This window comes from Panicum hallii, chromosome 4 (assembly GCF_002211085.1).
Source record: "Panicum hallii strain FIL2 chromosome 4, PHallii_v3.1, whole genome shotgun sequence".
Lineage (NCBI taxonomy): Eukaryota > Viridiplantae > Streptophyta > Magnoliopsida > Poales > Poaceae > Panicum > Panicum hallii.
The window spans coordinates 22,949,303-22,960,259 of NC_038045.1; the positions used below are offsets into that span (position 1 = coordinate 22,949,303).

Below are 10,957 nucleotides of genomic sequence, written 5' to 3' on the forward strand. Positions count from 1 at the left end.
TTGCTCTTCTGTGTAACTAGGGGAAGAAAGTCCAGTACAGCGTACTTTCATAAAGGCAAGGTTTTCGTAAGAAGAAAATTTGTTGCTTCAACCTCTGGCTTCTACGTTGCTGACCAACGGAACGTTTCGCTACCTGTCTAATCTCTAAGGCATCAAGATATCCATTCCAAATGTCTATATACGTGATTTATGAGTCGGAGTTCTGATCGGTTGTTGCACATCAGTAGAGGGAAGAGGTAGTTCTTGGTCAATATGAGCACCTTTTTGTTGCCGTACGGGAAGGTGACGGGACATCATTTGTGTGTGTTTCAGCCCCCAAGGTAGACGGTTGCATATGCATCACCAACTTTCTAAGAATCCTGCATAGTTTAAGTGTTGAAAGGGGTAACAGCACGCCAGCGAACCAATCTGAATGCACTGTGCTGCAGGAGGCAGCCGTTGAAGTATACATTGAGATAACGGGAATTATTAGATTATAGTATTAATAGAATGCACTACTGTATTGAAAGATATCTTATAAATTGTGGCGCAGCCAACTGCAACGCTTCGAGCTCCTGGTGACGTTATGTTGTGCCCAAGTTACGGAGAAAGAGTCGAGATGCAACCCGGTACGATGTCAAGGAGTGGTGCGAAAGAGAATCAAAAAGTTCAACTGGTCTTTTGCAAATGGTTTGATTTCTCTTGTCCTAGCATCGCGCGGGTATCTTACTTGTAAGAAGGAGTAGACTATACAAGCTCTTATTGGTGTGGTCGAACCCAATAGACTTAATTAGTCCTTCTACCTGGCCGAGAAAGGCGTCGGCATAATAAGATAGGATAGAAGATAGAAGGGCCTCCAGCTAGGTGCCATTGTAAAAATGGTTTTCTATCACCTTGACCTAAAGAAAAAAGTTTTCTTCTATGGGTCCTAACCCTTCTTAACTCGCTACTTATTTTCCGCTCATTCCCTATCTATGGTTGAGCACTTCGTTCATGAGTTGCTATCGCTTTTGCTGTAATAACTAGAACTTCTGCTATCTTCTCAAGCAAGTTCAAATTGCTTTCCTTAGGACGAGCTTTTAAGGCAAAGTAGAAAGAGCTTATTTATTCGTTGATAAAAAGCCTTTACTTTAAACTAAAAAGGAATAGAACCGAAAGCGCTTTTCAAATATAAAGAGGCATGTCAACAAGCACCTGACAGACGCTCATCTACTTCCATTTCCTATTTTTTAGAACATCAATATCCTTCCCGTCGTATTCTTTCCTTCGCTTTTGGGTCGCAGCCTAAGCCAATGGCTAGCTAGTGAAGTGAATCCTTCATTCGCCGACTGAGACTACTTGAAAAGAAAGAGCCCTCGACCAACCGATCTCACAACGATGAGTCACCCACATACTTAACAAAAAATGCAAATAGAAGAGCAAGTAAATCAAGCTCAATTACAACTCACTCTGATCAAATAGCACTCAGGTATAGGATTTCTAGCGGAAAGGTAGCCTTGCTCGCTTCTTTACCCTTGTATGCACAAATCTAGCTCATAGCAGCACTTTCGAGTTCGGTTACTTAAGTACAGAGATTGGAACAACTTAGCGCGGGAAGTCCCATATCTTGTCTTAGCTTCGCCTCACCTATTTCCTCATAACGAGATCAGAATGAAATAGAATGGAATCTAAAGTCTTAGCTAGATCAGGGCTACCACGTTCCCTTAGACGAAAAATAAAAGAATACTAGACCTGTTGGACTCGCAAAGTAGGATCAGGCTTAGTCTACTAGAAACAGAGGAGAGCGAAAACTAAGTAAAGGGGGAAGAGCAGTTTATGAGCATTTTAAGGCCGGTTGACAACATCCAATGTCTCCCATGAGGGTGCCCTCCTGTTTTTCTAGGTAGAGGTATAGCCTTTATTTAACACATTTGAGTTTGTAGGAAGATTCCCCACTCAGAAATAAAGTCTATTTGGAGCTTCTTCCAAAGAGGTTGGGATTCTAGTTTCAATTGGATGTGTCCTGGTAAGATCGTTAACGACTGATATACTGCCTGAGACAGGGCATGCTCTCCCCTCTGTGTATCGAGAGAAAGAAACAACTTCCTAATTCCTATTTCTTTCATTTATACCTACGATATCCACGCTAAAGATGAGGGCCTTCTTTGCAGTTCATATCATCCTGAATGAGGAAGTAGAGTCAGTTTCGTTCATAAACAGGGCCGAAGATCTGATAGAGGTTGACTTGCTGGCTTGTGAGTTGCCAGCTTCGTAGTTGATTGCTAACCAGAGGATAGTGACAGCCAATATTCCTATTCCTGCTTGTGTGCTTGTTTGCTATTCTTCCTGTTCCTGTTACGAGACGACCTCGGCTCAAGCTGACCCCACACCGAAAGTCATCAAGCAGTCTTGGGCTCCATCAATCAGTGAGGAGGAAACCAAAACATGTTGGAGTTCCCCGCCATCACCTCGCCTAGATCCGGGGGTTCATACCCTCCAGTAGCAGAGATGTAAGTCGCAAAGGCTACTTGCCTGCCGAGGGGGGAGAACTACCTAGTATCAAATTCACAAAGCAGCACATTTAGTAGTTCACATCTTTCTTTCTCGTTTTCATCAGAAAGGAGAGTTTTCACGTTAAGCAAGAAGAGCTATGAGTTGGAGGGCTATTTCACCGACTGTCACTTCTCCTTTGTATCTGCCGAAGACGCAAGTAGCCCAACGATAGGCTTGTGTGGAGGACAACACGCAGAGGTCTTTTGGCGAAACTGGGGGCTCTTTGTCTAAAGGAAGGGCAAAGTCAACAGGCCAATCCCAGTTTCAGAATTGGAAGAAGCAGTAGGAGGTTCACCATCAGAAAGGCATGGGACAACAAACTCTCTTAAAGCTTTCTTCGAATAAGTCTTTCGCTTGACTTGGCTCAGCGGCTTTAGTTCTGTAAATGCTTTCATATGAAGCTTGAGTCAAGTCTAGTCTCATGCAGTGAAGATCGTCAAGCAATCATTGCTCGTCTCTCCGAAACCTATTGATAAAGAACGCATTCAAGTGTATGGAATAATAAAACCTTTCACGTATTTGTTAACATAGCGTTGGACGATTGATTCCTCTCTTTCTCCATGGCTTGCTTCCCATAACTGGCCTTACTAAAACTTACGAAATGATAATTTTCCTAAATTTCCAGTTAACTGCTGACTTTCTTTGCTAGCTCACCCGAAACTCTGTCTTCAGGAGGAAAAGCTTGCTTGAGTACCTTACTTGAAAACAAACCGCTTGAGCTGTAACCGAAACAGAAAGGTTTGATGAGCCACTGCTTGCTCTCTAACTGCTCTTACCGCTTCTTCTTCTTGACCTCTACTCACTGCTGCCAATGCTGTGACTGCCGCCCCCATCTCTAAAGCTGCGGATTACAGCTCCTGATTCAAGCAGTTCAAAGTTAGAAGTATGAGTCTTGTTTGTGACATTCAATTCCAGAATGAACATTCAAAGGAAAATTAGTATGGGACAGCTTGCAGCTTGCTATTACTGACTGCGGCTGTCGATCGAAGAACTGAAGATCTTCAATCTATGTTTGAGTGCTCTTGCGAAAGAAAAGAATTTCGAATGCTAAAATTACTTAAAAAAATAGGATAGGATCGCAGATTCCATATATTTTTCTAGAAAGAAAGATACTGTACTCCGCACAGGCTACACCGCATCCTTCAAAGCCATTTAATGCCTTCTTGCCTGCCTTCAGTTCATGCCTTCAGGTCGGCCTGCTCTTGCCTATGAATGAGATGCCTACTTCCCATTAAGTAAAAATACCTCATAGACATATTTTAGATAATACTTAGTTAGTTTAAGATAAAGATGGCTTTTGAAAATTTTTTTAGTCCCCTCGTTCCCGAGCAAGAGGATGCGCGTTAGCGCAACGGCTTTCACGCTAGTTGCTCAACCCGTTGCTTGTTCGGAAGAATCCGCAAATGAATATTCTCTATTTCCTCTCGGGCAGGCCCTCTTTTTTCATTCGAATGTAGATCTTTTTCGGTAAATGATCATCTACAACTGAAAGACTGACGTCTTCCTCTACTCGATCCTTAGTGAAAAATTCTCCCTCCACCTCAATTTTTATGATCCTCATAGCCTTTTTTATTCGCGTCCTCCCCCTAGATCTATTCCTGCCGCATCCACGTCCTCTGCCTCCAGCAACTAGAGCTGCATCATCTTGTTCATTTTTTAGAATAGGCCTCTTCTCACACCGTACCAGTTCTTTTTGCAGTTGAATCTTCCCGTTCTGGCTTATTGAGTGTATAGATTTTTTTGAAATGCAATCTATTCCCACGTCACTCTTCTCATAACATATCCTGTTCTCCTAGTACACAGACACTATTACCAATCTTATAGGATAGATTCCAGTGCCATGCTTGCTTGCCTCACATTCCTAAAGTATTGTTGACAACGCTTGCAATAGGGCGTAGTAGTGTTGCGCTGGGTCGTCTTGTTCGGAAGCTGATTGATAAGATATGCTGGCGAAAATAGGATGCGTAAACCTTGGACTCATCATAGCTATGCTATGGCTATGTACTAGTTGACGAGCTTGCCTCCAGTACTTGATAGATGCCCATGACTCTCTATCTTCAAGTGATCTTTGCCCATAGGCGTAGTAGTTGTAGCGAAGTGGCATATATCATAGTTGTTCGGATAGCAAGCTACCTGACGTGATAAGGCTACTAGTGCCCTCTTCCTCTGCGTGTAGACTGACAGAGTAGAAGGTTCGGTTCGCTATTTGCTACTGTCTAATCTAGTGCGCTTGCTTACTTTCTTGGAATTCTACTCTAGTGCGCTGAGCTGCTTCTCCTTCCAATTCCGCTTGCCCCGGTCCTTGATCGAAGGTCTGGTATCCGCACCGATGTGACTACTAATTCAAAGGCATGCTCTACCTCGCACCTGACTAGCAAAATGACGTATAGTAACATCATAGCTGTGACCCGAACCACAGTGCTCATCAAAGATGGTAGTGCCTTCTGCATTGCACTAAATGATAAAGCCTATTTATTCCTATGCCTTTCTTGGTAAAAAACCACCTGCGATTTCAGATAAGTCTTTCTGCTTAGAGCAAGAAGTGAAACTAAGGTGACACCTAGAAAAATGAAGGAAGTCATTTCTTATTTTTTCCATAAGAATATCGACCTAGCTTCAATTGCTTCAGTTGGAGCTGCTGTCGGTATTGGGATCCTATTCGTTTTCGCACTCCACAGATGGAGTGTTCCTTCACTCACCCAGGAACCCATTCCCCGTCGCATCTGGGAATATGGCAAAGAGCTCAGCTTCTTCCAAATGAGAATGTCGACTCCTTGAATGTCAATCGATATCTCGAGGAAATTGCGCATGTCCTCGAATTTCGATTTTTTGATCAACAAGCCATTGAATCACTTCCAGGGGGGCACTCCTGGGTGGAGCTTGCGAGGACTGTAATTTCAAGGACGATCAGTCCGGATTTGACCGATATCAACATTCTCGCCTACGCCTATTGCATATTAATGGAGAAGGGGCAATCCAATGAGATAATGATAGAAGCCCTTAAAATCCAGCTTCTATGGCTGCAAGGGTTATCCATTTCATAGGCAAGGGTGGGGGAGAAGCAAGCCGAACCTCTGATCAACCCGGACACGTCCAAAATTCTCGGCATCGAGAGAAAGACGAGATTCAGTAAGTAATTTAGTGAGTGCTTTCTTTTATAAGAAGAGCGTCAACTTGGAAGAAGAAAATGAAATACGAACAACTGCGCTGGTTGTAATAGATCGACTTGAATGCGTCTTCTTGCTCCAGCATTCAAGTTCCATTTCAAGGAAGGACGACGTACCATGATACTTTCTGTTTTGTTGAGCCCTGCTTTGGTCTCTGGTTTGATGGTTGTACGTGCTAAAAATCCGGTACATTCCATTTTGTTTCCCATCCTAGTCTTTTGCGACACTTCTGGTTTACTTATTTTGTTAGGTCTCGACTTCTCCGCTATGATCTTCCCAGTAGTTCATATAGGAGCTATTGCTGTTTCATTCCTATTCGTGGTTATGATGTTCAATATTCAAATAGTGGAGATTCACGAAGAAGTATTGCGCTATTTACCAGTGAGTGGTATTATTGGACTGATCTTTTGGTGGGAAATGTTCTTCATTTTAGATAATGAAACCATTCCATTACTACCAACCCACAGAAATACGACCTCTCTGAGATATATGGTTTATGCTGGAAAGGTACGAAGTTGGACTAATTTGGAAACATTGGGCAATTTACTTTATACCTACTATTCCGTCTGGTTTTTGGTTTCTAGTCTAATTTTATTAGTAGCTATGATTGGGGCTATAGTACCGACTATGCATAGGACTACAAAGGTGAAAAGACAGGATGTATTCCGACGAAATGCCTTGGATTCTAGGAGGACTATAATGAGGAGGACGACTATTCAGAACAAAAGGTGCTTCTCCTCCAAAGCGGAGGGCGGGTCATCCAACAAAAAGGAGGAATTTGAATCCTTTTCGTTGGAGCACTCTGACTATAAAAACTTCCCTGGGTTAAAGGATCATATCGACAAGCTTCTAGAGGTGCTTGAACCCAGGGAGATCCTATTCTTAGTTCACTCTTTTCCTAGAGACATAATTCTACTCGACATCTTGTCACCGCTGGATATTAAGAATATCATAGCGGCCCTGCACAAGCAGGCAGAAGAGTAGCGATGGAAAAGCGTGAAACAATGTCAAGTCTCCATGACTCGACATGTTATAGAAGGAGCTAAATCAATAGGTGCCGGAGCTGCTACAATTGCTTTAGCGGGAGCTACTGTCGGTATTGGAAACGTCCTCAATTCCTCGATTCATTCCGTGGTGCGAAATCCTTCATTGGCTAAACAATCATTTGGTTATGCTATTTTGGGCTTTGCTCTCACCGAAGCTATTGCATTGTTTGCCCCAATGATGGCCTTTCTGATCTCATTCATTTTCTGATCGCATGCATAAAAAGTCATATTTCTTGGTGTAGGGATCTCATAGGAAAAGAGATACCGAGGCCCACCAACCTACTACTTGTTGGTTTGGTGGGGAAAGAATAGTGGGAAGGAGGGGCCTCTTTCACTTGATTTTGGTTGGACGGTAGTTTGGAAGCCAGTAGCAGTAACAGGTTGAGGGAGGGATATTAAAGAGAAGGTGCAGTTAGTTAGATGAATTGCTTTCACGTAGCAGCAAATGAAAATCTGAGTAAAAATAGGAATAGATAAGTTCCCGAGGTCATTGAAATGGGTGAAGTTCCATTTACTATGGATTTGATCCATTCTCCTCTTGAAGCACACAAGCAGGAGCCTTTCTTCCAGGAGCCTTTCACCAAAGAGAGCAAAATAGTTCTGTAAGTGGCAGATCAAAGCCTGAAGTAAAGTGTCTGGTTGTCTTAGTATTCTAAGTGAAGCATTTCATTCTTCAAGCTTTCAGGATATCTCTTCGTTAGCCTTTTGAATTCAGCTATCAGTGTGAAGATGAGCATCTATCTTTCTTTTAAGGATTTAGTGTGTGTGCTTGTTCTTAGGGGAACGTGCAAATCACCCAATCATATCAGGATGGATCCAATGGGTGTGATTTTTGTCTGTATTGATCACTTACCTATGCTATAAGAAGAAGGGCGTCATGGAAGAGTTTGGTGTCCAAAGCCACACCTTCTTTCCCCCATAGGAACAGAGGTCAGGAACTGTCGGCAGGGCGCTGCATTCAATCTGACTGATGGCTCAAGATAAGTTGGAGACATACTTACTTTAGTACGATAATTTATGTATTTCGCTATTTCGAATACCTAAACTCAAGCAGTGATAATTTGCTAATCCAAGCCTTATCAATAATACCAACACGCCGTCTGATCCAAGATTAGCAACCTCTCTTTCTCTCATAGAGAGAACCTCACTGACGCATTCAGGGCTCTGCAGTTGAAGCGTTCCTACCATCCATATATAGGGAATCCACACCGTCGGCTTGTCGATCCGGGATCGCCCAGGATCGGGTGGAAGGTTGGAGAAGCCAGTCTTCAGTGGTACTTCCTTGGTAGGTGGATAGTAGATCAGAGAGGCAGGCCAGTTGAATATGGAGTTGTTTTCATTCTCTTGTTATTTTTTTATGGCTATAAGTCTTTCTGTCTTGGATTCGTAATGTTTGGCCATTAGGTTTGAATTGCCTTCTCTTTCTATCTTGGATGTGAATTGTGGCAGAACCAACTCGAATTACACCGGTTCAAGTACGTGAGTCCACTTCTGCGGGCTCCAACGTGCTTCAAACGGTATAATCCCTTGGCCTGTCGGGTAACGTCCCGAAAAACCACCGAATGCAGGATCAAACAAGGTACCCCGTACGAAGGCAAGTCCAGAGATACAAATGCCAGCACAATTTACATCACAGACAGATATATTACATGAGTATTTAAAAGTGACATAACTTTCCCAACCAGGGGAATTATTACAAAACAGACATAAGTTTCAGGTCATGCAGCAGAGTTTAAAGTATGACATTGTACACGTTGTCAGTACAGATGTCACGCTTGCCCTTGCATGACATCACTCGGAGGGGTCTGCGTTGGTCGGGGATGGGTCCCACTCCACGGACCAACCATCAGGCAGAGGATAGGGCCACGGTACAGGTAGAGCTGAGTCGTCAGGAGGATTACCTGAATAAAAGTTATAAGGCAAGGCTGAGTATTCTAATACTCAGCAAGGCTTACCCGTTCATGGAATACATAGCCATGTAACTAGACTTATGAAGGCTTGTAATGGTTCTGGGTTTAGTTTTCAGCTGAAAAGCAACAAAGAGTAGATCCTTATTTTCAGTTTTTAGCTTTCAGGTTCTAGTTGATTATCCATTCTAGGTAGGCACATATATCTAAGCAAGCATGGTATAATCTTTGGTCAAACATCATTCTTGATAATTATGAAATTTCTCTTGTTACTCCATGTGGTAAAGGGATCAAGCAGTCTCAATCTTCATGAGAAGCGCACGATTCTAAATCGAATTCAACCTTGCAAGTATAAACCTAACTCACACGCTTGGAACACCAAAGGGTCGTTCCGAAGCAACCGTTTGCCTTTCATTCCGACTCGTGGATCAGAGCCACCACAAGCGACTGCAGGACCATACGCACTTCCAAAGTGCAAGACGTACGCCTGTAGCGCGACTACATGTCCGTACTCCTGGTTGCCCTCGCAACACGTATTCCCACACGTTGAACTAAGTAACCAGAAGAAGCAAGACGAGTGGTGGGAGATATGTCCACTCCTCGGGCCGATTGGTTACTAGGCTTACCGCTTACCATATTTCGCGGCATGTGGTTAGTACTTTCAAACGCTTAACCCGCACTACCACACACTGCGACCTTATCAAATTCAACAACACAGACGGGGTATCATCTCAACCATGATACCTCACAAAACTCCCGTCCATCCTCCTTATAATGATAACAGGAATGTAAACCTTACAACTCCTATATCGCACGAGTGACAGGGAATCACCCGACTTCTACCGGTCCTATTAGCATAGCAGCTAGTCGGACTCAAGTGCTAATATTCAATACATTGGTTCCTAGGGAAATGCAACTAGGGTTTCAAGCAATTCCTAAGAACTTAATGCATGGAATTACATAAATAGATATAGATTGCAGTGTAATTAAAATAGTGGGTTATGTCCGGGGCTTACCTTCTTGTGTAGGGTTGGGGGCAGTAGGATCAAGGTTTTCCGAACTTTGGTTCGGAGCTTCAGTTAGACCTTCGACGGTGCTCTCGGGGCCTTCGGAAACTTCTACGGCTGGATCCGAGATTAGCTCGTAGTCACCGTCGACGAGAGTAAACGGTTCTACATGATATGCAAAAATATAGAATTAAGGAAGGTACACTCTTTCATTTAATTCACAGCAAAATTACACTTTAAAGGGTTAACACTCAAGAACTGCCGAGACAAAGGAAATTTTAGCCTTAACTTATAACTTATGTTAAACTTAGGACTACATCATTGAATTAACTAAAAACAAGCATTAAAATATATTTTAAGTTTAAATTCAAATTTAAATTTGAATTTAAACTTTGGGTAAATAGAGTTATAAAGTTTTGAACATCTAATCATAAATCACTTGCATACCTAATAGATTATGACCAAGAGACCTAATTAGTTAAGCTTTAAAGGGTATGCTTAGCTAATTCTATTTCAAAACAGATTGAATTGATTAACTTAAAAGAATTTAAGTTATAAAACAGAATTAGGTTTGAAAATTCCACATCAATTCATACATCATTTATAGAAATTGCATATCAAAAATCACAATCAACAAAGTCAACATGTAGGAGCTATGGACATTATACTCCCTTATCTTAGATTTAAAATAGATTTAAAAATATTTAGATTCAAACCAAACTCATTTAACAAAAGTTGTAGAATTTAAAATCTAGTTTGTAATTTTTGGATTTTTCTACAGTTTGTTATGAATTTTACAAGACAGCAGCAGTATCACATGAAATAACAAAGCACTTAGGGGGGGTCTTCAGTATCTTTGCGCTGGGGCCCCTGGGATAAGAACTCTAATTGCAAATGGGTCCCTACCCGACCTTAGCGACGGCCGGCCGGTCGGCTTTGGTGGTGTTCTCGCTGGCGGTGAGCTTTCCGGCGAGGAGGATGGGCTAAGCACGACCTACGGGACTCGGTGAGTACACCGGAAGGGGGTACGCTTGAAGGGTGGCAGTGGAACTTGGCCGTCGACGAGAAGGTGCGGCGGCCGCATCGGAGCTCTGGCGTTCCCGGCGAAGGGCCGGCGAACGCGGGCAAAGGAAGCGCGCATGAGCACCAGTGGAAGGTGGGGAGTCGATCTGTGTACCTGGGAGAATCGGAGATCAGGCGGAGAGAGCTACCGACGGTGAGGTCGGGCTCGGCGGCTCCGGTGAAAGGCGGCTCGGGCTGGGAGCGATTCCGGCGAAGGGGAGGCCGGGGTTGGACCAGCTCCGGTCGGAGGGCTAGTG

At 43.2% G+C, this 10,957-nt stretch overlaps 1 protein-coding gene across 1 annotated transcript; it reads left to right on the forward strand.

Moving 5' to 3' along the window:
- Positions 1-4,910: 4,910 nt before the first annotated feature.
- On the forward strand, positions 4,911-6,676 carry LOC112891050 (NADH-ubiquinone oxidoreductase chain 6). Its single transcript, XM_025957950.1, has one exon. The coding sequence runs from the start codon at positions 5,742-5,744 to the stop codon at positions 6,660-6,662; it is 921 nt and encodes a 306-aa protein (XP_025813735.1). The 5' UTR covers positions 4,911-5,741; the 3' UTR covers positions 6,663-6,676.
- Positions 6,677-10,957: the final 4,281 nt, after the last annotated feature.